The 25248-nt window shown below is 55.7% G+C and overlaps 5 protein-coding genes across 6 annotated transcripts; 2 read left to right on the forward strand and 3 right to left on the reverse strand.

Annotated features, from left to right (window-relative positions):
- Positions 1 to 596: 596 nt before the first annotated feature.
- TIGD5 (tigger transposable element derived 5) lies at positions 597 to 3262 on the forward strand. Its single transcript, XM_063175314.1, has one exon. It carries the CDS (start codon positions 628 to 630, stop codon positions 2245 to 2247), a length of 1620 nt encoding a protein of 539 aa, XP_063031384.1. The 5' UTR covers positions 597 to 627; the 3' UTR covers positions 2248 to 3262.
- Positions 3263 to 4424: 1162 nt separating this feature from the next.
- Positions 4425 to 9051, reverse strand: PYCR3 (pyrroline-5-carboxylate reductase 3). Of its 2 annotated transcripts, none has more exons than XM_063175335.1 (6): positions 8958 to 9051; positions 7769 to 7833; positions 7332 to 7511; positions 5617 to 5769; positions 5434 to 5526; positions 4425 to 4773 (listed from the first exon to the last, which is right to left on the reverse strand). In XM_063175335.1, exons 1-6 carry the CDS (start codon positions 9037 to 9039, stop codon positions 4591 to 4593), a joined length of 756 nt encoding a protein of 251 aa, XP_063031405.1. In that variant the 5' UTR covers positions 9040 to 9051; the 3' UTR covers positions 4425 to 4590. The 2 variants fall into 2 exon arrangements, with proteins under 2 accessions (XP_063031405.1, XP_063031396.1); XM_063175326.1 differs by having other exon boundaries at positions 5617 to 5829.
- Positions 9052 to 9369: 318 nt separating this feature from the next.
- Positions 9370 to 12876, forward strand: LOC134416357 (protein brambleberry-like). Its single transcript, XM_063152950.1, has 11 exons — positions 9370 to 9431; positions 9657 to 9765; positions 9968 to 10052; positions 10130 to 10237; positions 10333 to 10476; positions 10554 to 10724; positions 10835 to 10934; positions 11942 to 12021; positions 12197 to 12306; positions 12570 to 12640; positions 12750 to 12876. The coding sequence occupies exons 1-11, from the start codon at positions 9370 to 9372 to the stop codon at positions 12874 to 12876; spliced, it is 1167 nt and encodes a 388-aa protein (XP_063009020.1).
- A 103-nt stretch (positions 12877 to 12979) lies between these two features.
- On the reverse strand, positions 12980 to 18564 carry GFUS (GDP-L-fucose synthase). Its single transcript, XM_063175346.1, has 11 exons — positions 18315 to 18564; positions 17315 to 17464; positions 16505 to 16619; positions 16171 to 16299; positions 16021 to 16094; positions 15701 to 15834; positions 15514 to 15578; positions 15274 to 15340; positions 15123 to 15202; positions 14893 to 14992; positions 12980 to 13540 (listed from the first exon to the last, which is right to left on the reverse strand). The coding sequence occupies exons 2-11, from the start codon at positions 17452 to 17454 to the stop codon at positions 13485 to 13487; spliced, it is 960 nt and encodes a 319-aa protein (XP_063031416.1). The 5' UTR covers positions 17455 to 17464; positions 18315 to 18564; the 3' UTR covers positions 12980 to 13484.
- Positions 18565 to 22698: 4134 nt separating this feature from the next.
- LOC134430749 (feather beta keratin-like) lies at positions 22699 to 23010 on the reverse strand. Its single transcript, XM_063178637.1, has one exon. The coding sequence runs from the start codon at positions 23008 to 23010 to the stop codon at positions 22699 to 22701; it is 312 nt and encodes a 103-aa protein (XP_063034707.1).
- Positions 23011 to 25248: the final 2238 nt, after the last annotated feature.

Below are 25248 nucleotides of genomic sequence, written 5' to 3' on the forward strand. Positions count from 1 at the left end.
CTTGCCATGTTGGATTCGTCCTCGTACCTCCGCTAGCGCCCATGGGTTGTACCACTCTGCGAAAACGGGGATGCGCCACCTCGCTGCTTCCCACGCTACATCCCTGCCTCCCCTAGAATGATCCCCTATATTTTACGGGGGGCGTTACGGGGCGGAGGAGTCCCCGCGGTGTGCGTGCGGCGCGTTGTCTCCCTCCGCGCACTTCTTCTCCCTCCCGTGAAAGCCAAGTGGAACACTCAAGGGGGAAAGCGACGTGAGGGGAGGGGGCAGCGGAGTGGCGCTCTCCCCTCTTTTGGCAAAGTGGTACAACCCACAGGCGCTGGTGGAAATAGGAGGAAGAATCCAACTTGCCGAGGAAAAGGGGAGGGGTAGCGGCGCAACTTAGGGGCTGTGGTGGGGTGCGCGCATGCGGGGGACCGGAGCGGAGACAAAGGCGCCGCCGCGCCCCCCCCATCCCATCCCCGCATTCCTCCCCGGTTATAACGCGCCCCCCATTCCCATGGATGCGGGCGTCGCTGCATGCCCGGGGGGGAGCCGGAGGAGGGCGGGGGAATGGCGGGAGGGCGGCGGGCAGGAGGAGCAGGAGGTGGAGGCAGTAGCGCATCACCCGGGGGGGTGTCGGTGAAGATGTCGCTTCGCCGCGCCTACTCCATCAAGGACAAGCTGCAGGCCATCGAGAGGGTGAAGAAAGGCGAGCGCCAGGCGTCGGTGTGCCGCGCTTTCGGGGTGCCGGGGGGCACTCTCCGGGGGTGGCTGAAGGACGAGGCGAAGCTCCGCTGGTTCCTGGAGCAGCTCGGCGGCGAGGTGGGCACCCAGCGCAAGAAGATGCGCTTGGCAAACGAGGAGGAGATCGACCGCGCCGTCTACGCCTGGTTCCTCGCCCTGCGCCAGCACGGCGTGCCGCTCTCCGGACCCCTCATCCAAGCACAAGCGGAAGCCTTCGCCCGGCAGATCTACGGGCCTGAGTGCACCTTCAAGGCGAGCCACGGCTGGTTCTGGCGCTGGCAGAAGCGCCACGGCATCTCCAGCCAGCGCATCTACGGCGAGGGCGGCCTCCCCGCCGAGCCCGAGCGCGCCCCGGCCACCCGCGCCGAGGTCCTGCCCGATGCCGGCGGCTACGGGGACGAGCAGATCTACAACGCCAACATCACCAGGCTCTTCTGGAAGCTTCTTCCCGGTTCTGGAATCACGGCGAGGCGTCCGGCCCGCGGTGAGCGCGTCACGGTGCTGCTGGCCGCCAACTTGACCGGCTCCCACAAACTCAAGCCTTTGGTGATCGGGGGTCTCCGCGATCCCGCCAGCCTCCGGCATCACAACCAGGAGAAATTCCCGGCTTGCTACCGCTACAGCCCCGAGGCCCGGCTGGCGCCGGCGCTTCTGAGGGCTTGGTTCTTTGAGGACTTCGTGCCGGGCGTGAAGCGGTACCTGAGGCGGAGCTGCCTGCAGCAGAAGGCCGTGCTGCTGCTCAGCTCCGCTCCGTCCCGCTCTGGAGGGGGAACTGAGGATTCTCCGCCGCTCCAGACTCCGGATGGATCCATCCGTGCTCTGTTCCTCTCCAAGAGTCCCTCAGGGAGCGGTTTGGCCGGAGCAGGAGGCCGAATCCCGGCGCCGCTGGAGCAAGGGGTGGTGTCGGCCTTCAAGCAGCTCTACAAGCGGGAATTGCTGCGCTTGGCCGTGTCCTGCGGCGGCCCCGGCAGCCCCGCGGATTTCGTGCGCTCCTTCCTCCTCAAGGACATGTTGTACCTGGCTGGGCTCTCCTGGGATCTCATCCCGCCGGGATCCATCGAGAAGTGCTGGCTGCTGGGGCTGCGCGCCGCCTTCGAGCCCCAGCCCGGCGAGGAAGAGCACGGGGACACCCCCGGAGGGGAGGAAGGCGGAGGGGACAGCAAGGTCTTCAGTGACCTGACCCACCTGGCCGCCTTGGCTTTCAAATGCTTGGCTCCCGAGGAAGTGTCCGACTGGTTGCACTTGGATGATGCAGCTCCGGGTGCGGAGGAGGACGATGGTGGCGAGGAGGAAGGCGCCGAGGAGGATGATGAGGAGGAAGCAGCTGGTGGCAGACGGGGTGGGGAAGGAGGAGATCCTTTGCTGCCCACGGCTGGGGAAGCCATCCAGGGCCTGGAGACGGCGCTGCGCTGGCTGGAGGGACAGGACCCGCGGGAGGTGGGGCCGCTGAGGCTGGTGCAGCTCCGCTCCCTCATCTCCATGGCCCAGCGGCTGCGACGCGGCCGCAGCCCCCAGTCCTAGGGCAGGGACAGCTGCCAGTTTTTGGCTACCAACCACCCCTGGTTGTCCACAGAGCTGGGGACACCCCGGTTGTCCCAGGGGGATGGTGGTGGAGGTGCCGCCCGTCCCTCTGTGACCGGGATTCCCTGGGGATCAGGAAGCCCAGATGCCTGTGGGTCACAATTCAGGGGATTTTTGTGCAACAGCTCGAATTCCAGGGTTGTTCCTTACCTAAATATATTTAGGAGGTGCTATTTTTTATGTCCCTTGTGGCCCCTGGTCAGTGGCACTGCCAGAAGGGGGGTGGATGCCCCCTAAAATTGCCCAGTTCCCCCAATTCCATGGAGAGAAGGAGTGAAGGAAGGACCTGCTCAGTGTCCATGGGGGATGTTAACTGAAAAATCCCCAAATCCCAGAGCAGGGTTGAGGTGTGCACAGCCAGCTGGACGTGGGCCACTCCTGAGGTGCTGCAGGGGAAATATTCCACCTTGGAAGAGGCTGGTGACGCCCTTCCCACTGCCAAAACAATCCTGTTACACCAGGGTGGTTTGGGGCTGGTTTAAGGCAATTTCCTTCAGGCACTGGGTTGGGAAAGGGACTCTTGGGTGGCATCCATGAGAAAGAGGCACCTCCATCATTCCCATCACAGCTGGGAACACCTGGACCACAGAGACCTGCTGATCCAGGTGCCATCATCCAAGCATCCTCGTGGAGCTGAAGGCTCCAGGGATGGGGGTTGAGGTGTCCTCATGGGGTTTGTGGGGTGGCCGGGGCTGGAGGACACATCTGGGTGAGTTGAGGTTGGGCTCCTGGCACTGCCTTGGAATATTGGAGGCATCTGATGGGAATTTAGCAGCTCCTGACCTGATTTGGATGAAATTTTAGGGTGTTTAGCTGAATTACTGGAAGAGGGAAATGAAATTAACTCCTCAGTGCTGCTGTGCCCCATGCCAGCGGGCAGGTTGGGGTCTTTACTTGTTGGTTCTTTGTCTCCTTGCTGCAGAGTTTATGGAAATTAAATGGATTTTTATTCCCACATGGAGGTTGTTGTCTGTGAACTGTCATGCGGAGCCATCCCAGAAGGATTTGGGGTGGCACCAGGGGGATCTTCATGGGGTTGTGTCCTCTCAGTGTGGCTTTCTCCACACCAATGGGGTGTAATCATGCAAAATCACATTTCTGTTTATCATCTTTTACACCAAAATCACCGCACAAAAAGATTCTGGAGCTTGGGACGTGGCTCATTTCAAACAGGAATTTGTGAATGAAAAAAACTTTCAGTTGTGTGACAAAAATGCTGCAAAGATCAGCAGAAGGTGCTGGGCTGGAGGTGTTTGAACTGGTTTGGAGGGGTGAGAATATAAAATTATGGAATGGTTGGGGTAGGAAGGGACCTGCAAGGCCATCAAATACCAAACCTCTGCTGTGGTCAGGGACACCTTTCACTGTCCCAGGCTGGTCCAAGCTCAGTCCAGCCTGGCCTTGGACACTTCCAGGGATGGGGCGGCCACAGCTTCTCTGGGAATTCCATCCCAGCCCCTCACCACCTTCCCAGGGAGGAATTCCTTCCCAATATCCCATCCAACCCTCTCCTCTGGCGGTGGGAAGCCATTCCCTGTGTTCTGGCATTCCAGGCCCTTATCCAAAGTGAGGGCTTAGCATGCAGATGTTCCACCAGTGATGTTTTGCCCAGAAAATACATTTTCATCCTCAAAGCAGTTCCCAAATCATCTCATCAGAGATGAGATTGCATCAGAGGCAAGCTGAGCTTAATTAGTTCATGGAAAAGGCTCAGATCCTCTCCTGATGGGCAAGTTTGAGTTTTTACCCCTTCGAAATTCCTGGAGATGGGAGCAGATCAGGGTTTCCATCCCGTTCCCTGGTGCCAAGGAGGGATCATGGTGCAGATTTTTTGGCTGGTTGAGCTCTTGCCCATAGTTCTGGAATGTGGGCAGCATCCTCGTGGATGTGGCTCTGACCACAGGGGTGCAGCCATTCTCCCAGCTCCAGAAGGGTTAAATTGGGAACGCTTCATTCCCAAAAGTCTCTCCCCAGCGCTGCACATCCCACATCAGCTTCATCCTTGGTGCCAGCACCGTCACCAGTGAGCATGGAAACCATGGATGTCACCTCCCCATGGAAGTGACCCCGTGGTGGCCGCCCAGGGCCACAGGGACCACAAAAAGCCACACACCCCATCGCTCTGGCCACGTTTATTTGGTTCCAGCCCCGCAGAGGTAACACGTGCCCACAACACCTCCCACCCTCACCCACGTTCTCCCGAAGATCTCAGGATCCCCCTGCTCCTCAGAGGAGCTCGCTTTGGTCTCCATCACCCCTCCTGTCCCAGAAGGGGCTTGTCCATTAGTCCTTGGCCATGTCAGAGGCCCGTTTAGTGGCCACCTCCACGGCATCCATGACGGTGGCCCGGAGCGCTCCCTTCTCCAGCTGGTGCAGGGCGTGGATCGTGGTGCCCCCGGGCGTGCAGACGTCCCCCCGCAGCTTGGCCGGGTGCTCCCCCGTCTCCAGCAGCATCTTGGCTGCGCCCTACGGGACACCAGGACACCAAAAAGGTCAGATTTGGGACTTGCCAAATTCCCCTTTGCACGGTTGGATGGCCGTGACGGTGTTCACAGGGGTCTGAGGATGAGGGAAGAGATGAGGATGTGACTCCGTGTTTCAGAAGGCTTGATTGATTTATTATTATTTTATCATATATATTATATTATGACTACACTGAAAGAATAGAAGAAAGAATTTCATCAGAAGGCTAGCTAAGAATAGAAAAAGAATGAATGAATAATAAAGGTTTGTGTCTCAAACAGAGAGTCCAAGCCAGCTGACTGTGATTGGCCATTAATTAGAAACAACCGCATGAGACCAATCCCAGATGCACCTGTTGCATTCCACAGCAGCAGATAACCAATGTTTACATTTTGTTCCTGAGGCCTCTCAGCTTCTCAGGAGGAAAAATCCTCAGGAAAGGATTTTTCAGAAAATATCACGGCTACAGATGGCATCACCATCCCAACACCCCCACAGTGAGGGACTGTCCCACTGCCATGCCCTTTGTCCTTCTGGTTTTTACTTCCAAGAGGGGAAACTGAGGCAGAGCGGCTTCCAGCACTTCCTCCCTCATCCCAAGGGAGGAATGGAGCCCAGGGGGAGGAGGGAAAGGGGAAATGCCGATGTGTTCCAAGGACTCACCAGCAGCGTCTGCGCCGCGATCCTGCTGGCCAAGGCGCCCGGCATTCCCATCTTCACCGCGCCCTCGGCCAGCGCCTCGGCAAACAGGTAAACCTGCGAAGAGAGGAGCATCCAGGGGTGAGCCTGGAGCAAGGAGAGGACACCCCAGATCCCAGGACAGCATCCCCTGTCCCTCTGGCTTACGTAGGCCACGCCGCTGCCGCTGAGCCCGGTGTGGATGTCGATGTAGGACTCGGGGACCTCCTCGCAGAGGCCGCAGGAGGACAGGAGGCTCTGGAGGAGCGCGGCCTCCTCGTCACCCGCGTTGCTGCCCCGGGAAAAGACCATGGCCCCTGCCTGCACCACGCAGGGCAGGTTGGGCATGATCCGCAGCACTTTGGTCCCGGGAGGGAGGAGCTGGGAAAAGATGGGGATGGGAGAAGGGGTGCCAGCCATGGGGAGTACCCAAAGGTGTCCGGAGACACCAGGATGTGTCACCCATCAGGCTGGCGGAGAAGTGAGGAGCACGGGGAGGGAGCTGGAGGGGCAGCTGGGAGGGGACAAGGCCACAGAGGGGTGTCCTGTGTGGGCATGGGTGCAAATGGAGGAGAAAGGAGAGGAGGAGGAAAGGAGGAAGAGGAGAATGAGAGATGAAAAATAAGGCAGAGAGAAAGGAAAGGAGGAAGGAGGAAGGAGGAGGAGGAGGAGGAGGAGGAGAAGGAGAAGGAGAAGGAGAAGGAGAAGGAGAAGGAGAAGGAGAAGGAGAAGGAGAAGGAGAAGGAGAAGGAGAGAAGGAGAAGGAGAGAAGGAGAAGGAGCTAGAAGGGCAGCTGGGAAGGGACAAGGCCACAGAGGTGTGTCCTGTGTGGGCCTGGGTGCAAATGGAGGAGAAAGGAGAGGAGGAGGAAAGGAGGAAGAGGAGAATGAGAGATGAAAAATAAGGAAGATAGATAGGAGGAGGAGATGGAGAAGGAGAAGGGGAGAAGAAGGAGAAGGAGAGAAGGGGAGAAGGAGAAGGGGAGAAGGAGGTGGGCAAGGGAAAAGGAGAGAAGGAGGAGGAGGTGGATGAGGAGGAAAAGGAGAAGGAGAAGGAAGAAGAGGAAAAAGAAAGGAGAGGAGAAGAAGGGAGAGAAGAAGGAGAAGGAGAAGGGAAAACAAGCAAAAGGAGAAGGAGAAGAAGGAGAAGGAGAAGGAGAAGGAGAAGGAGAAGGAGAAGGAGAAGGAGAAGGAGAAGGAGAAGGAGAAGGAGAAGGAGAAGGAGAAGGAGGACCAGGATGAGGACAAGGAAAAAGGAAGAGAGAAGGATGAGGAGGTGGATGAGGAGGAAGAGGAAGAGGAGAAGAAGGAGGAAGAGGAAAAAGAAAGGAGAGGAGGAGGAGGAGGAGAGAAGGAGGAGAAGAAGGGAAACATGCAAAAGGAGGGGAGAAGGAGAAGGGGAGAAGGAGAACCAGGATGAGGACAAGGAAAAAGGAGGAGAGAAGGAGGAGGTGGATGAGGAGAAAAGGAGGAGGTGGATGAGGAGAAAAGGAGGAGGAGAAGGAGGAAGAGGAAGAAAAAAGGAGAGGAGGAGGAGAAGGAGAGAAGAAGGAGGAGAGGAAGGGGAAACAGAAGCAAAAGGAGAGGAGAAGGGGGAGAGGGAGAAGGAGGAGGAGAAGGAGAACCAGGATGAAGACAAGGAAAAAGAAGAGAAGGAGGAGGTGGATGAGGAGGAAAAGGAAGAGGAGAAGGAAGAGGAGAAGGAGGAAGAGGAAAAAGAAAGGAGAGGAGGAGGAGAAGGAGAGAAAAAGGAGGAGAGGAAGGGAAAACAAGCAAAAGGAGAGGAGGAGAAGGAGAAAAGGAGAAGCAGGAGAGAAGGAGAAAAGAAGGAAAAGGAGGAGCAGGAGAGAAGGAGAAAAGGAAAGGGAGAAGGAGGAGTCTCACCCGCTGCAGTGTCTGGATGGTGACACCAGCCACCAGTGACACCACGATGTGCTGGGGCCCCACAGCAGGACGGATCTCCTCCAGGACACCTGGCAGGATGTGGGGTTTGGTGGCCAGGAAGACCAGGGTGCTCCTGTACATCACTTCCAGGTTGCAGTGCGTGGTCCTGCAGCCCAGCTCCTGCCCAGGGACAGGGAGAGGGATCAGCACCCCCAAAACCAGCATCCCAAAACCAGCATTCCCACAGTAATGACATGTCCAGAGGCATGCACACAGCCTGAGGACCTGCTCTGGTCACAAAGCCACCGAGGCTGTGCCTGGATCTCACCCAGATCTGGGAAGGATGAGACAAACCTCTCCTGAGTGTGGGGGAAAGGGTGCTCTGAGCCCACAGTGAGGGACACCCCAAAATCTCCCACCCCCTGGGCCCCACTCACCCGCCAAGCGCCCAAGTTTCTGTCCGAGGGAGCGCTGGCCAGGACGTTGCTGGCTGGAACCTTCCCTGGGGGGACACGGGGCATGGGGTGAGCGGCCAGGGTGGCCCCAGGGTTGGGGGGACACCCCAGCACAGCCCAGACACCCCAATTTCCACCGGGATGTGATTCCTACAATCCCAGGAGGATCCCAAAGGGGGACATGGAGCAAAGGGGGCTGGCACCAGTCGTGTCAGGGTACAGTGACAACGGAGGTGGCCCTAATGGGCAGGGCTGTCCCCACACTGTTCTATAGGACAGGGACAATCTGGGACACACGGGCAGCAGGGACAGGGCTGTGCTCTCATTGTGGGACAGGGCTGTCCCCATGTCCCCACACTAATCTGTGGGACAGGGATGTCAGGGAGAGGCAGGACAGGGCTGTCGTAATGTCCCCACACTGAGCTGGGGGACAGGGAGAGGACAGGGCATCCCAATGTCCCCACATTGATCTGGGGAACAGGGACTGGGATAGGACAGGGCTGTCCCCATGTCCCCACACTGATCTGAGGGACAGGGACCCTGGGGACAGGGATAGACAGGGCTGTCCCCAAAATGATCTGGGGAACAGGGACCCTGGGCGACTGGGACAGGACAGGGCTGTCCCCATACTGATCTGTGGGACAGGGACACCAGGGAAGAGCACGGTCCCCAGGGGAAGAGTGGCAGGAACGGGCTGTCCCCGTGTACTTCCAGTGTAGGACAGGAACCCGGGGAAGGGCTGGGACCTTGGGAATAGGCCAAGGCAGGGCTGTCCCTATGTCCCTCCAATAGAGCACAGGGACCTAGGGAAGGGCTGGGACCTTGGGAATAGGCCAAGGCAGGGCTGTCCCCGTGTCCCTCCAATGGAGCACAGGGACTCGGGGGCGGGCTGGCACTTTAGGAACGGGCCAGGGTTGTCCCCACATCCCTGCACTGGAGCACAGGGACCTGGGGGCGTGCTGACACTTTAGGAACGGGTCAGGACGCGACTGTCCCCATGTCCCTCCACTGGACAGCAGGGAAGGGAGTGCAGGGAGCGTCCGGAGCAGCGCTGTCCCCATGTCCCCTCACACTTCCCTGCGTCACAGGACACGCAGGGAAGGCGCCAGACCGGGACTGTCGCCGTGTCCCCTCCCCTGTCCGTGTGTCCCGGCCGCCCCCCGTGCCGTACCCGCCTGCAGCAGCCCCCGGACGAGCCCCCCGGCCATGCGCCCGGCGCCCACGAACCCGACCCACAGCTCGGGCTCCTCCATCGCTGCGTGAGGCCGCGCCCCAGAGCCACACCCCCGGCGCTGATTGAGCTCGGGCAGCCACGCCCCGCTCTTCCATTGGTGGATCCGCTGCTAAGGGGCGGGGTGAACGGGGTAAAGAGGGGAAACTGCGCAGGCGCCGGCGCCACGCGGTTCGCGCAGGTGCACGCGTGGGGGTCCTGGAGGGAATTCCCAAACCATTCCCAAAACCTTTCCAAACCTTCCCCGCAGCGCTCAGCGGAGCCCCGGCACCCCTGGGGTCACAAGGGGATCCCCACCACGGGGGTGGGGACTAAATTTGGCCGTGAGAGAGGTCCCCAAAGTTGTCCGTGGATGTGGGAGGTGCTTCCCACTCTCCCGGCCCCACAGGTTCCCCCACCCGCCGGCATCCACGGGTTTGTGGGGGTACTTTCTGAGGGGGTCCCTAATTTGTCCCCAAATCCCCTAATTTGTCGGTGGATGTGGGAGCTGCTTCCCATTCCAGGGTGCTCCAAACCCACCAGCATTCCTGGGACTATCGGAGGTTCCCCTGGTGGGAGGGACCCTGAAATTTGGGGAGAGGGCTCCTGTAATTTGTGCATGAATATGGAGGGGTTTTCCCCACTCTCTTTTCCCCACAGGACCCCCTCCATTCCCATCATGCTGCTCCAGAGCTCCTGGGCTGTGCTGCTCCTCTGCGCCACTGCTGGGTTTTGGGGGTGGCTGGGCCTCGCTGCCCACCCAGAGAAGGTGGGGACCACCCCCCCCCCCCCCCCTCAGAGCTGGGGTTCGCCCCACAAATCCCCCTCAAGACAACCACGGGTGACAGCCGGTTCTGGGATGAGGCCAAATGCCAGGAGATGTCACACCTGGAGCACCCAGGGGTGCATTTGGGGTGTCCATGGGGAAAACCAGCTTTTCCCCATCATCACCTCCCAAATATTCACCTCAGGAGGAGCTCTGGGAGACCTGGATGAGGTCAGCTCTGGATGAGATCCCCGTGGCCCAGCTCGTGCAGGACATCGCCCACCGGATGGGTATGAGCGAAGGTTGGGATGCTGCAACATTCCCATATCCCACTTTGGGACTGATCCAACCTCTTTTCCCACCCCAGGGAATATGAGCAGCCGTGGAGCTGCAGAGCTCCAGGGAGGACACCAGGTTGTCCCATCCAACCTCCATCAGGAGCAGGAAAGACCTCAGGATGTTCATCCTCAGCCAGGTGGGAACACAGCAAATCCCATTCCCGGGTTTTTCACACTGAGGTGCATCTTCCCCAGCTCATCCCACTGCTGCTTCCATCTTTTACATATGCAGAGAGCATCCTGGTCCTTCAGGAGGTGATGGAGAAGCTGCAGAAGGTCAACCAGAGCCTGGAGCTGGTGCTGACAGCCTTGGAAGATGCACAAAGCCGGCTGGAAAAGCACCTGGAGCACCTCAAAGCCATCCCTGACCCAGATGGTGAGCGGGAATGGGGGCTGGAGGATCGATGGGAGCTGCTGGATGCCAACACCAGGCTCTTCTTCCTCATCCCACAGGTCAGAGCCAAAGTGTCACCTCCTCCTGCATCCCACACAGCTCATACTTCACGCTCCTGGTTCTCCCACTGGTGCCAGCGTCATTCCAGGCCATCTTTCTCCTCCTCTTCCTCGCTTCCAGCGCCCTCGGCATTCCAGCAATCTCCACTCTCCTGGTCCTGGCTGCAGCAGGTGGGGACAGTGGTTGGGGACACAGCACCCTGGGGACACAGCACCCTGGGGACACAGCACCCTGGGGACACAGCATCTCTGTCCTCTCCCACCCTCTCGTTGTCCCACAGGGCACTGGCTGCTGGCATCCGGCTGCCGTGGTGCCGGAAGGATCCGGCCAGTGGTTCCCCGGGAAAAGGCTCGGTACCGGCTCACCTCCACCCCGGAGAGGTAGGAGATGGTGGAGGAGGTGGCATGGAAACCTTGGGAGTTGCTGGGTCCCACCCTGGATGTCCCATCCTTGGTGCCTCATCCTGAATTTCCCACCCTGAATTTCCCACCCCAGAGCCATCTGGCACAAGTTCTCAGGAAGGGACAGGACACATCTTGGTGGCTTCCTTAGATAGGACACATGTAGCTTTTGGACACCTCATCCCAACTCCTTGCACCATTTCTCTTCAGATGTTCCATCTTGGATGTCCCATCCTTGGTGCCTCATCCTGAATTTCCCATTCTGGATGTCCCACCCTGGAGCCATCTGTCAGAAGTTCTCAGGAAGGGACAGGACACATCTTGGTGGCTTCCCTAGATAGGACACATGTAGCTTTTGGACATCTCATCCCAACCCCTTGCACCATTTCTCTTCAGATGTTCCATCCTTGGTGCCCCACCCTTGGTGCCTCATCATGAATTTCCCATCCTGGATGTGTTCCACCCTGCAGACATCTGGCAGAGGTCTCCAGGAAAGGACAGGACACACCTTGGATTGCTTTCTTACAGGTTTTGGGCATCTCATCCCAACTCCATGTCCTGTTTCTGGTCAATGTCACATCCCTAGGTGTCCCATCCTGGAGCCATCTGGCAGAAATCTCCAGGGAAGGACAGGACACATCCTGGTGGCTTTCCTATGGATTTTGGGCACCTCTTCCCAACTCCCTGAACTATTTCTGGTCAATGTCCCATCCTGGAGTCATCTGGCAGAGGTCTCCAGGAAAGGACAGGACACATCCTAGTGGCTTTCCTGTGGATTTTGGGCACCTCTGGCAGAAGTCTCTAGGGAAGGACAGGACACATCCTGGTGGCTTTCCTGTGGATTTTGGGCACCTCTTCCCAACTCCTTGACCTATTTCTACTCAGAGAAGGGTGTGGAGAGGCTGGAGAGGTTCATGTCTCCATGGTGGTGGTGACACTGAAGCCACCAAGATGACAGGAGTCCGGTTTTCCTTCTTCCCACACAGGGAATGTGACATGGAGCTGCTGCAAGAGGAGTTGGACAGGATGGAGATGAGCTGCCTGCAGAATGAGAGGTGCCCACAAGGTGGGATCTGTGGTGGCTGTGGGACAAGGATCCAAAGTCCTGACACGTCCCCATCTCGTGCTGGGACATGTGTGTTATCCCCGTGTCCCCAAGCTCTGCCAGGGCATGTGCCACCACCCCAGTGTCCCCATCCTACACCTTGGAGGGTATCTCCACCCCTAACTTTTTCTTACAGAGCCTTCACACCTGGAGCAGCCCCAAGAAGTGGCCAGAGACATTCCCAAATTCACAGGGCAGGTGTCACCTGACCCCGATGGCCAGAGGACAACACCGAGCTCCTGTGGGGTAAGGTGCTGGGTGGGATGTCCCCATGTTGGTGTTGTTCCCCAAAATCTGCTCTTGGGGACCACCTGGGTCTCACTGAGGGTCAGGTCCTCCAAGGTTGGGGTGTCCTCACCGTGGTGGCACCTTGGCATGGGGCAGACAGACAGGGCTGGGGACATGACATAAAGGGAGGAATTTGGGGTGGAAGAGGGTGTCCCAAAGGATGGCCAAGGCACCCCAGGGGACAAGGGACATCTGCAGGAACCCCCTTCTTCCCAAACCAGGTGACACCGGAGCCGGTCATGGATGCTGGGAAGCTCCTGGAGCCCAAAGCTTGCACCCCAAGGGCCAACATGTGAGCACCAACTACCCAGAATGTCCCTTCTCCATGGCTTGGTGTCACCTCAGGGAGACACCAAGGTGCTGGTGGCTTCCTGGGGTGCTGATTGGTGTCTCCTCTGTAGGTCCCCGTGCCAGGGCCTCACCAGGGCTGGGCAGCGGTGCCGGAAGAAAGCGATTCCCGGGCTGGAATTCTGCCACATCCACACCACCAGCAGTAGCTCGGCCATGGATTCATCCCCCCGTTTTTGACCCTCTACCCCCTCCCTGAGGTGTTTTAACCCTTTTTATGGCTGTTCCAGATCCTGGTGGAGAACATGGACCCTAAGGATGCCACTGGATATGGGTACAGGTGTTCATTATCCCACCAGTTTTATGCTATTTGCATATATTGTAATAAATGCCACAATTACAGCTGGAGTCTTTCCCATTCCTATCCTGAGACAGCGGACTGTGGGATCATCTCCATGTGCCAAGAGCAGCAGCAAATTCCCTGCTGCCATTTCCATGCCCTGGATTCCTGATTGCCTTCCCTTTATTACACCTAATTGCAGGTAATTAATGTAGCTCATTAACAGCTCAGAGCCACCACTCTCTTGGACACAGCCACGGTGATGGCTCCAGTTAGCTCCTACCACTCAATTTGGGATTTTTTTTGGGATGCCCCAACTTTCCTCCCCCCTGCCCTGGGCGTCCTGCGCCGCTCCCAGCAGTGGGGCAGGAATGTGGGAGCTGCTCCCCGCGCTCCCATTTTCACTTTGGAAATGTCACTGTCACCCCCCCAGCCCTGTCCTCTGCCCCAGCAAAGGACAACCCTGAGTTGAAGAGGATGATCCCGGTGCCAGGCGGTCCCGGTGCCGTCACTTCCTGGCGTTGGCATAGTTGGCGTTGAACCAGGCACAGGTTTCCTTCACGGCTGGGGAGGGAGAAGATGGGATGGGTTTGGGGATTGGGAATGGATTTTGGGAATTGATTTTGGTCAGAGAATCACGGGATGGGTTTGGGGACTGGGAATGGATTTTGGTCACAGAATCACGGGATGGGTTTGGGGACTGGGAAGGGATCTTGGTCAGAGAATCATGGGACAAGTTCTGGGATTGGGAATTGATTTTGGTCAGAAAATCATGGGATGGGTTTGGGGATTGGGAATGGATTTTCGGAATTTATTTTGGCCATAGAATCACGGGATGGGTTTTGGGACTGGGAATGGATTTTGGTCAGAGAATCACAGGATGGATTTGGGGAATGGGAAGGGATTTTGGTCAGAGAATCATGGGACAGGTTTTGGGATTGGGAATTGGTTTTGGTCGCAGAATAATGGGACATTTGGGGGATTGGGAATGGATTTTGGTCAGAGAATCACGGGATGGGTCTGGGGACTGGGAATGGATTTTGGTCACAGAATCATGGGATGGGTTTGAGGATTAGGAGTGGATTATGTGAATGGATTTTGGTCATAGAATCATGGGATGGGTTTGAGGATTAGGAGTGGATTATGGGAATGGATTTTGGTCAGAGAATCACGGGATGGTTTTGGGGACTGGGTTGGAATTTTGGAATTTATTTTGGTCAGAGAATCATGGGATGGCTTTGGGGACTGGGAAGGGATATTGGTCAGAGAATCATGGAAGAAGTTTTGGGATTGGGAATGGATTTTGGTCAAAGAATCATGGGACATTTGGAGAATTGGGAATGGCTTCTGGTCAGAGAATCACAGGATGGGTTTGGGGACTGGGAAGGAATTTTGGAATTTATTTTGGTCAGAGAATCACTGGATGGGTTTGGGGACTGGAATGGATTTTGATCAGAGAATCATGGAACAAATTTTGGGATTGGGAATTGATTTTGGTCAAAGAATCATGGGATGGGTTTGGGGACTGGGAAGGGATCTTGGTCAGAGAATCATGGAACGAGTTTTGGGATTGGGAATGGATTTTGGTGAAAAAATTATGGGACATTTGGGGGATTGGGAATGGATTTTGGTCAGAGAATCATGGGATAGGTTGGGTTGGAAGGGACTTTTTTTAGGTTGTCTCATCCAACCATCATGCAAGGAGACACCTCCCAAGAGACCAGGTTGCTCCATGCCCCATCCAACCTGACCTTGGATATTTCTAGGGATAGAGAAACCACCAGCCCCTGGACAGCACATGCCAGTGTTTCACCACCCTCATTCCTCATCCAGAAAGGATGGACCACCTAGATGCCACAAAGGCTGATGGCACGGGGTAGGACCCCCGGTGTATCCTGGAGACTCCCCCATCTCACCTTTCCTGAAAGGTGTGAACTGGAATTCGGGCAGGTACCGCCGGAGCTTGGCATTGCTGGCCGTCTTCTTGAACTGCCCATCGGACTTGGTGGTGTCAAACTGGGATGGGAAAGGTTAAGGAGGAAAACCACATCTTGCTTTTGCTCCCTTGGTGGGAAGGATCCTCAGGATCATGGAATCTCCCAGGGGAGCTGGTGGGAACAGGGGCTTAGCCTTTTGTGAAGGATACAACGAGCTCCCCCCTGAATTCCATGGCCTCCGCGATGGCCTCTGCTGCTTCCCGGATGGAGACTTCATCTTCTTCTCCCACTGTGGAGAAGGGAAGGATCATGGCTGTTCCCTCATGGAGAGGGGATGCCTGGGGGGCAGCCAGGGCTTACCTGACAAAATGATTGGCTCCACCTCGTCGTATTCCCGCAGCACCCAAATGAAAAGTCGGGCCAGGTCCTGTTGAAGAGCAGACAACTCTTGGAGTGGTCACTGATGTCCCCCAGTCCTCCCATCCCAAGGGGACACAACTCTGGGAATGTCCCAGGACAAGCCAGGGGGGTTCAGACCCCTCTGGGGTCCTGCCAGTGGGTGCTCCAGCCCCCTTCCCTGCTTCCCAAGGCCACACCTACCAGGGAATAGATGAACTGCCTCCTGGGCTTGCCTGTTCCCCAGACGGTCAGAGCAGAGCCGGACTCTGCAGGAGGAAGGAGCCATGACCACCAGAGCCACCTCCAACCACCCCGCAGAGCAGGTGGGAAAGAAAAAACCCCCTCATTTCTCCCCAGAAAAAATCCCTGGAAGTCCTGCCACCCTCACGTTTGGCCAGGTAGACCTTGTGGATGAGCCCTGGCAGGACGTGGCCGTCCTCGATGTTGAAGTTGTCGTGTGGCCCGAAGATGTTGGTGGGAATGACGGCGGTGAAGCGTCGGCCGTGCTGCTCGGAATAACCCCTGGATGAGAGCAGGGAAGGGATGGTGGGTGGGCTCTCAAGCCCCTTCCTCCAGCACCCAAAAATCCCCAGCCAGCAGCACCTTCACCTGCTGAGCCCCGGGTATCTCCCCAATTTCCACCTGGAATTCCCACTGGATTCCCCTTGCCTTGAAATCCCATGGCTGCTCCCATGTCCCCACACTCACCTGTTTTGGACATCAATCATCCTCTTGGCGTAGGAGTATCCAAAGTTGGAGCTGTGAGGTGGCCCGTTGTGGATCTGGGAATATCAGAGCGGACAAATTAGGCAGGGCAGGGACTTTCCCTGGGTTTTGTGTGGGAATGGGGACTCTCACCATGGTCTCGTCGATGGGATAGGTGGTCTTGTCTGGGAAGATGCAGGTGGAGAGGCAGGAGACCACCTTCTGCACCCCCGACTCGTGGGCAGAGTGCAGGACGTTGTCATTGATGTGGATGTTTGTCCTCTGGGAAAAGGAACATTTATCAGGATCGTGGGGTCAGGGATCCCCAAATTCCTTCACCAGTACCTCATTAATAACTCCAGAAGCCACTGGAGCTCTGGTCTGGCACTGGCAGCAGAGCAAACCACGTCCCTGTGTGCCCATATCCAAATTTAGGGAGTGCAGCACCCACAGGGATCCCAACAGTGCCAATTCCAAGGGTGCTCACCCAAAAATCCAGGTTGGAGCGGATGTTTTTGAAGAGGCCTCCGACCATGGCAGCCAGGTGGATGACGTGGGTGGGCTTGTGCCTCTCAAACAGGGCTTTGGTCTCGGAGCTGCTCCTGGAACGGGAAATTTTGGGATTCATTTGGGTTCGGCAGAGAAAATTGAGGCGTTTGCAAGGAAAAACCCAATCCTAGGAGAGGAAATGTTGGGGTGTGGTGGGGGCAGATTGGGGAGTTTCTAAGGAAAAACCCAGTCTTGGGATGGGAAAATTTGGGATTGGGTGAGGTCAACAGAGCAGACTGGGCTCTTTTTGAGGGAAAATCAAACCCTGGAACGGAAAAATTTGGGATTAAGTGGGTTCAACAAAGAACATTGGAGCAATTCCAAGGAAAAACCCAGTCCTGGGATGGGAAAATTTGTGATTCAGCTAGGTCAACAGAGTAGACTTGGATGTTTCAAAGGAAAAAGGAAATCCAGGGATAGGAAATTTTTGGGGTCACCAGAGCAGATTGGGGTGATTCCAAGAAAAACCCCAATCCTTGGATGGGAAAATTTGGGGTTTAGTGAGGTCAACAGAGGAGATTGGGTCGTTTCCAAGGAAAAATCAAACACTGGAATAGGAAAATTTGGGATTTGGTGGGATCAAGCAAATTGAGGCATTTCCAAGGAAAAACAAAATCTTGAGATGGGAAATTTTAGGGTCACCAGAGCAGACTGGGGTGTTTCCAAGGAAAAATGAAGTCCAGGTATGGGGGTTTTTGGGGTTGATAGAGCAAATTCCAGGGTTTCCAGAGAAAAAACCCCAACTCACGTCAAGTCAGCGTCCCGGGAGGACACAAAGATCCACTCCTCATCCGGCTGCCCCTCTCCATCAGCCACCACCTTCTCGATGGCTCTGCCCACCAGGCCGGTGCCACCCGTCACCAGGATGCGCTTGGTCACCTCCGTCATGGCCAAAACCCTGCAGGGAGGACAAGCTGGGATCACGAGCACGGGCATGGACCACCCTGGTGTGGGCACCCATGAGCATCCCCCACACCCCATGCAGGTGGGATCGGGGTTTTGGGGGGGAAATTTCTGCGTTTCTGGGCAAAAAGGGGCGTGTTTGGCTGTGATAGGGCTGAAATTCCTCAGCTGGAGGCCACCTGGGCGAGGGCCAGCCCTGCCACGTGGCACTGCCCAGCCTCTGGAAAGGGAGGGGCACCTGCACCCCCAGGTGTGTGCCCCAAATCTCCTTCTGCACCTCCAAATCGCCTCCCACACCCCAAATATCCCCCTGCACTTCAGAGAGGCTGCATCCCAGATCTACTCCTGAACCCCGAGTTTTGTGTCTGCACCCCAAAATCTCCACCTGCACCCCATATCTCTTTCTGTACCCCAAATCTCCCTCTGCACCCTGGGTCTGCACCCAATATCTCCCCCTGAACCCCAAATTTCCCCCTGCGCCCCAGATCCTATGTTTGCAACCTAAACCTTCCCTGCACCCCAAATCCCAGCTCTGCACCCAGGATTGCATCCACGCCTCCCCTGCCCCTCAAACCCCAGCACTGCACCCCAAATCCCAGCTCTGAACCCAATCCTAACCCACCCACCTCCTCTGCACCCCAAATCTCTCTCTTGCACCCTCATCTCTCCTCACCCCGTCCCGTCCCGTATCGCGTCCCTCCTCTCAACCCACAACCTCCCGCACCCCTGCCCTCCCCACCGTCCTGTCCCCCCACTTTGGGGGACCCCCCGGTTCTCCTCCCCACCGGTCTGGGGGGCTCCTGTCCCCACAAATGTCCCTTAATGGGGTGAGGGGCGCGTCTCACCCTCAGCTGGATTCGGGGCCACTCGGGTGCACTCGGATCTACTCGGTTAAGTTCGGCTGCTCTCGGCTCGGTGTGGGTTCGGGTTGAGTCGGTAGGGGCTCGGCTGTGTTCGGCCTCGCGCGGCTCGGCTCGGTGGGGGCTCGGCTGTATTCGGCTGTGCTCGGGGCTGCTCGGCGGTGCTTCGTGGGGACTCGTCTAGGTTCGGTTGCTCTCGGCTCGGTAAGGGCTCGGCTGGATTCGGCTTCGCTCGTCTCGGCCCGGTGAGAGTTCGGCTGAGCTCGGCTTCTTCCGCCGCCGTCACCGGGCGCTGCCGCTTGGCTCATCGGGAAATGTAGTCCATGCCCGGCGTCAGGGGAAAGGAGGGGGCGCAAGGGAGAAGATTTTGGGAAGAGGGACAAGGGAAATATAGGGAAGAGAAGGAAATGCAGGGGAAGGGAAGGAGGTGCAGGGAAGGGAATGGGGGTGCAGGGACAGAAGGGTGGATGAGAAAGGGGTGCAAGTGCCGGGGAAAGGAAAAGAGAAAGAAAGAGGATATAGGGGTTTTAAGGGGGTTCAGGGGAAGGGGTGCAAAAGCAAGGGAAGGGGTGCAGGAAAGGAAGGGAGTACAAGGAAAGGGGTTTCCTAGGTGTCCACCCCAAAGGGGCTCCATCAAAAGGGATTTCAATGTGAAAACGCTTTAATCACTTTTAATACACTTAAGCCGAGATTAAAAATGAGCAGAGCTATCCTGCGTGTGGGGGATGGTTTTGAAGGCACCCCTGCCACCCCCACATCCAGCTAGATTTTCCCCTCGGGATTTTTGCGAGGCAAAGGCATGGCTTTGCTCTAAATTAAAATTTTGAAAGTGGAATTAAGGGCAACCCAGCCAGGAATTCCCACAGTACTCCTGCCAAAGCCCTGGGTAGCCCCAGTGTTGAGGAGCAATAGAATGTCAGATTTTCATTCCTTTTCTCCAGGCTGAGACCTGGAAATGTGCCCTTTTCCTTTGGGAAAGTCTCAGGGAAGGCAGAATCCTTGGGGACCTCCTTGCTGGGAGATGGGGGCGTCCTTTGCTTATTTAAAGATGTCACCTTGTGCCTCTGTCCCCTGGAATTGCCCAGCCCCTCTTCCAGCTGGCTGAGTCCCTGTGTGTGTCCAGCCTTTTCAGGCCTTTCCCGGCTCCAAAATCCCACTCCCGGGGGTCTTGGTGTTGTTCCCACCTGATGTTTTACAGGATTCCCTGGCTGATCTCACCCACAGAGCCAGGGATGGACGCTGAATCTCCTTCTCCATGCCAGCTAATTCCATGTCTGTCCTGCACCCTCCACGAGACACTTGAGGTTTGGCAAGAAGAAACCTCACGTTGATGTTGGGATGAGTCAGATCCAGCTGCATCCATGCTTCCACCTCACTCCACGGTGAAATTATGGAATAAAAGGGTTTGGGTTGGAATAAAATAATTCCCATAAATAAAAATCATCCCATTCCAACCCCCTGCCATGGGCAGGGACACCTTCCACTAGATCAGGTTGCTCCAATGTGGCCTTGAACACTCTCAGGGATGAGGGGGGAAAGTCAAGGAATATTTTCCACGTGCTGGTGGGAGAATAAGATGTTCCTGCTGCCTCCTGCAAGTTTTGGGAGACTAATTAGGGATAAAACCACGTTTCAGCCAAGGAATTGCTGGGAGGTGGCGCAGCCCAAGAGCTGCTGTGACAGCACTCGAATAACCACGGTGTTGCATTAAATGCAGTAATTTTGGAGCTTAAATATGCTAATTCTGGGTCTAATTACCAAAGAAATGTTGGAGCACGAGGGAAGATCACAGGGGAAAGGGATAAAGTTGAGGCGACCACATGGGACGGACTCGTTTGTTAATGAAATATCACCCAGGCTCCTGATGTTATCTAACAAGGCCTTTGGGATCTGAGGATCAAAGCCTGCAGCCAGACCCATTAGCTCATCTGGGCAGGGCGTCTGCGTGACACGATCCAGAGGACATCCCAGGACCTTCCAGCCGGCAGGATAAAGCTTGGGGTGGCTTGGCCAGGATCCTGTTGGAGAACCGCTGCTCAGTGTGAGGCGTCGTTTCCGTAACTAAGCTTCCTTGTTGGGTGACCTATTTCTCTGGAATGGGCCCGGTTCTGGGTCCAGCCCCACTCCCTGCTCTGCCCTCCCCATGCCTCCCAGGAAAGTGGGGCAGATGGGTATGAGATTCCTGGGTATGAGATTCCCAGGTACAGCCTGTCCCAGGTGGAAGCTGTCCGAGGATGAGGCTGCAGCCAAGCTCCAGGAGCCCAGGTGAGACAGCTCTAAGCATCCCTTCCCTGCTAAAATTCCAGCTTTGTGGCTCTCTTTTAGGGAGCAGCACATCAGCAGTGACCCCTTTTTCCAGGCCTTGTCCCACAGGATGGCCTGTGCCAGTTCCCATAGGGATTGGAGGTTGCTCCCCACAGTGTGCAGTCCTTTGGGAGTGGGAATTATCCAAAAGCACAGAGGGGCAAGACTGAGATGGGGATGGGGATGGTGAACACAGATATTCCAAGAAATTTCGTTCATGGGATTGGGAGCAGCTGCTGCACAAGAATGTCTTTTTCACCATCATTTTGGATTTGGTCTTGTCGAACCCAGTCCTCTGGAGGAGAGAGATGAACCTGCCACTGCTCCATGATGGGGTTTGGGGTTATTCTGGGAGTGGGATCTTGGCTAGGTGGGTGTGAATCCCATCAGGAGAAGAACTGGAAGAGATGCCACCTCTTCCAGCCCATCCCATCTGTTTGGTGTCTCCTTGGATGGAGTGCAGAGAACTGGGCAGGACCCAAGATCCCATCCCAGGGTGGATGTGAGGGAGCAATGTGGGCACAGGGCACTGTGGATGCAGATCTGAGCCTCCTCCCAGTGTTCCCTGGAACCCACGTGAGCTGACTGTGCCCAAAAAGAGCGTCTCTGGCGCAGGTTTGGGATGAGGCAGACATCCCGCTGGGCCTGGCTGCTTGGGCATGTCCCAGGACCTTGGGAAGGTGAAATCCTGCTCTAGTTTCAGTCCAAGTGTTGATGTCAAGCTGGATGAACTCCAAGGTGAATGAGTATAAGAGCAGGGATTAGTTAAATTTGTCTTTTTATGGGTTAGACTTTATTTTAAGATGAGCTGAAGTTGGTGCCTCAAGGCAGCCAGGGGAGATGCACTATTTAACTAAACAGAGAAATAAAAAGGCCAAACAGTTCCAAACCTATTCCCTCTCTTCTTTCTCAGTTCAGCTGCAGGGACTGTTTAGTTTTGGTTTTAAGGAAGGGCTTTTGTTCCTCAGCAAACTCTTCCTCTTTGAACCAAATCTGAATCCAGCTGTGCATGGAGTTCTCTGCCTCTCTGGGCTCCAGCTGCTCCAGAGATGTTGTTTTAATTTGCTTTTGATGAATATTTTAGTGCTGCCAATAGCCCTGGAGACTTTGAACTCGTGTACCCGCCCAGAGCTCACCTGTTTGCCAGGAGCCTTTGTACAGAGAAAAAAAAAACACATCAAAGGAGAAGAAAGAGTGAACGTCACTGGTGAGAAGCAATTTGGGGAGACCAAAGGTCTTTATGACCCAAAAATCCGTGTTGGAGTGTCAAAATTGGGAGACAAAAAGGCAGGAAGGTGGCAAAAGGGGCACCATCATCTCAGCAGGGTCACAGGCTCGTTCCTGCACCTCGTTGCCAGGTCTCCATGCTGCACCTCAGGAATCCACAGTGACTCAAGTCATAATGGGGATGTGATGTGTGACCTCAGAGCAGAGGGTTGGTGACTTGGGATCACCAGCACAGATGATCCAGAGACCCTGAAAAGGGAGGAGGGTGCCCTGGAGGCTCCCTTAATGGGACCCTGCAGTGAGGAGGGAAAGGGGGATTTCCATCAGGGATCAGTTGAAGACCTCATAACAAGAGGAGATCCTGGCCTGGAGACTCCCAGGGAGGTGGAATGGGGACTGTCCAGCCAGGTGGACAATGCAGCAATGACCATCACCTGGGTGCGCTGAGGAACTCACAGTAAGGGGTGTGATGGCCTGGAAACACTGGTAAACCAAGGCCCTTGCAGGAAAAGGGGAAATGGAAATGGAACCTTTCCTGGGTGGCCCTGGCACCCCTCTGAAAGTTAAGATGGTGTCAGGAAGACTGCAGCTATTTCAGATGGGAGCAAAGTGTCTGTACTGGGTGTAGCTGCAATATGTCTGGTGTAAGAAGAGGAGGCATCTGAAGCTTTGCTGAAGGAAAATTTTATTTACGTAAAAGAATGAATAGATAGGAGCAGCAAGAGGAAGGGATCCAATGTGAGGTTCAAGTAGGGCAAATATGAGCCAAGGTGCTTTGGTTGCAGGAGCTGTTGGCAGAGGCCAGAGCTGGTGGTGTCAGTGGTGGTGCTGAGGGCCCTTAGCAGATGGAGCCATAGCCCCTTCTGCCATAGCAGCCCAGGCCTCCCAGGCCGTAGCCAAGGCCAAAGCCAAATCCGCCAGAGATGGGCTGTCCCTGGGCATTGAGCTCAGTGCCCAGAGCAGCGGAGGAGGTGGATCCGACGGCGGTGTTCTGGGGGAAGGAGGTCATGATGGGTCCTGGCAGGGTGACCAGCACAGGGGAAGGGTTGATGATGACGCGGGAATCCTGGCATTGCAGGGCACAGGGCTCGTTGCAGCTGTTGGCCAGCGGGGTGGGTCCGCAGGGACTGCAGAGGCTGTTGCAGGCCATGGGTGTGGTGTGGAGGGTGCCTAGAAGAGAGAAGTGTAAGGCAGGGCAGGGGCATGGGGCAGCAAGGGGCAGTGAGGGAGTGTGGAAGCTGTTGTGGAGCTGTGGGGAGGCATGAGGGCGGCTGGGGCTGAGCGTGCTGGAAGAGAGGGACCAGGGGTGCAGGAGCAGGAGGGTCAGGGGATTGAGGCTCACCTGGTTATAGGCAGGAGGAGGAGGAGAACTCTTGAGGAGAAGTGTGTGAGGGAGAGAGGCTCTGGGCTGGCTTTTATGCTGGTTCTGGAGGGGTGGGACAGCCTTGTCCCATGGCTTTGGGGCATTTTGCAGGCCGGGTGAGTGCTGAGGTGAGGAGTATTTTGCTCCCCACAACTCTGCAGTGTCATGTCCTGCTTTTGAGGACATGACCTTGGCGGCAGCTTTTAAATGCAGGTATTAGAGACCAAAGGCTGCTGTTAATTTTGTTTCTCTGGGAGGGCTGAATACATGACCAAAGCTTTGGAGAGGTGGGATGTCATCATCGTGGCAGTGGTGTGCTGTGGTTTTGTGGCTGTGTGGTGAAGACGGGCCTCTTCCACCACAGCAGCTCTTCTTGAGGTGACAGGGGACAGGTCCCCTTCCATCGCATTTTCTGTCTCCCGACCATATTGTAAAATTCCTAAACACCTCTATATTTCAGGCCTTTTCCCCTAGTGATGGGAAAGCAGTTCCTGTGATTTACAGATGCCTCTCATTCTCCGAAGGTCTTGTGCTGGTCCATCCATAGCTGGTGAAAGATAAGGGGAAGAACTTGTGTGAGGAGCAACGGATGTAGCTATAGACATTCACTTTTCAGAAAAAGTGAGTTGACCTTGTTACTCTCTAGAGGTACCTGAATTGAAGCCATAATATCAGTTTTGTCTGACACAGCCTTGCAGGTCATCATGTGGGGAATGTTTTCCTGCACACAATTGTGCAGTGTCATGTCCTTCTGTTGAGGAAGTGTCCATCTGACCTTGGTGTCAGCTCTAAAGTGAGAGTTGGTAATTGGGAGGATTTGTTTGGAAGATGTGTGTCAGAAAAACCAAAATGTACAACAAAAGCCTAAGAAAAATATGGGTGTCATCAGTGAGGTCATTCTGTAGCATTCGTGTTGTTTATTTTGTGGGTGTGTTGTGAAGAGGGTCCCCATTCCACTGCAGCCATGTCACGCTGGTGTGGCCTTTGTACCTGTGCTGTGCATGAGGAGCTGCCCCTTCCATTGTGGTCATTCCTCCTTCATAGTGAGAGTATTTGAAACCAAGGGCAGGTGTTGATGGTGTGTGTCAAAGGGGACTGAAGATGTGACCAAGATTTGGAGAGGTGGAATGTCATCAGTGAGGTCATCCAGGAACTCATGGTTTTCAGTTTATTGGGTGTGTTACTTAGAGGCATCCCAAAGTAGCCCAGCTGTGTCAGGCAGGTCTGGGCTTTGCATCTTTGCCAGGTGTGAGTGGCTGGACTGTTGCATTCTGTGTCAGCAGTGGGAGAGTTGCCCCTTCAGCGAGCTGGCAGATGATGGCATGTCTGAGGCCTCAATTGTCCATTCCACTGGTCAGAAGGACCTCGAGACTAAGGTTTAAAGGAATCTTCCAAGGTTCAAACAAGGGAAATGAGAAGTTCAGCATCTGGACAGGACTTGCCCCTGGGTCATGCTGTGGGCAGAGAGTCTGAAAAGTGACTTTTCTGAACAGGACCCAGTGGTGCTGAAGGAGAAAAGAATGAGCAGCTGGTTGTGGTGGGGAATTGCTTCAGTGGAGCATCACCTGTGCACCGGACAGATTTGTGGAAATTGTTGCCATGAAGTCAGGAGAGGTGGCCCTTCCTCTCTTTAGAGCATTGGTGAGAGCCGGTGTGTGGTGATGTGGGCAGTTCTGGCTTCCATAGGTGAAGAAGCACAAGGGGGTAGTGGACAAAGAGCTGTTGAGGGCCACCAGATAATTAAAAGCCCGGAGGCTCCTTTCTAGAAGAGAGACAGAGAGAACTAGGACTCTGAGGAGACAAGGATGGGCAGGGATGTGTCACCAGTGTGTGAGAGCCATGCTGTTCTCAGGTATGCACACTTGAAGGAATAGAAGGCACGTGCATATTTGAATATAAAGTGAATTCCATGGGCAAAGGAAGCAAGAATTTTTCAGTGCGTGTAGATGGTCTCAGAGTAAGAGGCAATGGGGTCCCTCTTCTTGAAGGTCCAAAACTGATCTGGCCACAGTCCTGGAAATCCTG

Source organism: Melospiza melodia, chromosome 1, assembly GCF_035770615.1.
Source record: "Melospiza melodia melodia isolate bMelMel2 chromosome 1, bMelMel2.pri, whole genome shotgun sequence".
NCBI lineage: Eukaryota > Metazoa > Chordata > Aves > Passeriformes > Passerellidae > Melospiza > Melospiza melodia.

Coding starts and splice junctions, on each gene's coding strand:
- TIGD5 (XM_063175314.1), top strand. CDS start 628: ATGTCGCTTCGCCGCGCCTACTCCATCAAGGACAAGCTGCAGGCCATC.
- PYCR3 (XM_063175326.1), bottom strand. CDS start 9,039: ATGGAGGAGCCCGAGCTGTGGGTCGGGTTCGTGGGCGCCGGGCGCATG. Junction 7,834..8,957: donor CCGGGGGCTGCTGCAGGCGG/GTACGGCACGGG, acceptor GTGTCCCCCCAG/GGAAGGTTCCAGCCAGCAAC. Junction 7,512..7,768: donor GAAACTTGGGCGCTTGGCGG/GTGAGTGGGGCC, acceptor GTCCCTGGGCAG/GAGCTGGGCTGCAGGACCAC.
- LOC134416357 (XM_063152950.1), top strand. CDS start 9,370: ATGTGGGAGGTGCTTCCCACTCTCCCGGCCCCACAGGTTCCCCCACCC. Junction 10,238..10,332: donor GGATGTTCATCCTCAGCCAG/GTGGGAACACAG, acceptor TTACATATGCAG/AGAGCATCCTGGTCCTTCAG. Junction 12,641..12,749: donor TGCACCCCAAGGGCCAACAT/GTGAGCACCAAC, acceptor TCTCCTCTGTAG/GTCCCCGTGCCAGGGCCTCA.
- GFUS (XM_063175346.1), bottom strand. CDS start 17,454: ATGACGGAGGTGACCAAGCGCATCCTGGTGACGGGTGGCACCGGCCTG. Junction 15,835..16,020: donor ATGATTGATGTCCAAAACAG/GTGAGTGTGGGG, acceptor GCTCTCATCCAG/GGGTTATTCCGAGCAGCACG. Junction 15,203..15,273: donor GGAGCCAATCATTTTGTCAG/GTAAGCCCTGGC, acceptor CCTTCTCCACAG/TGGGAGAAGAAGATGAAGTC.
- LOC134430749 (XM_063178637.1), bottom strand. CDS start 23,010: ATGGCCTGCAACAGCCTCTGCAGTCCCTGCGGACCCACCCCGCTGGCC.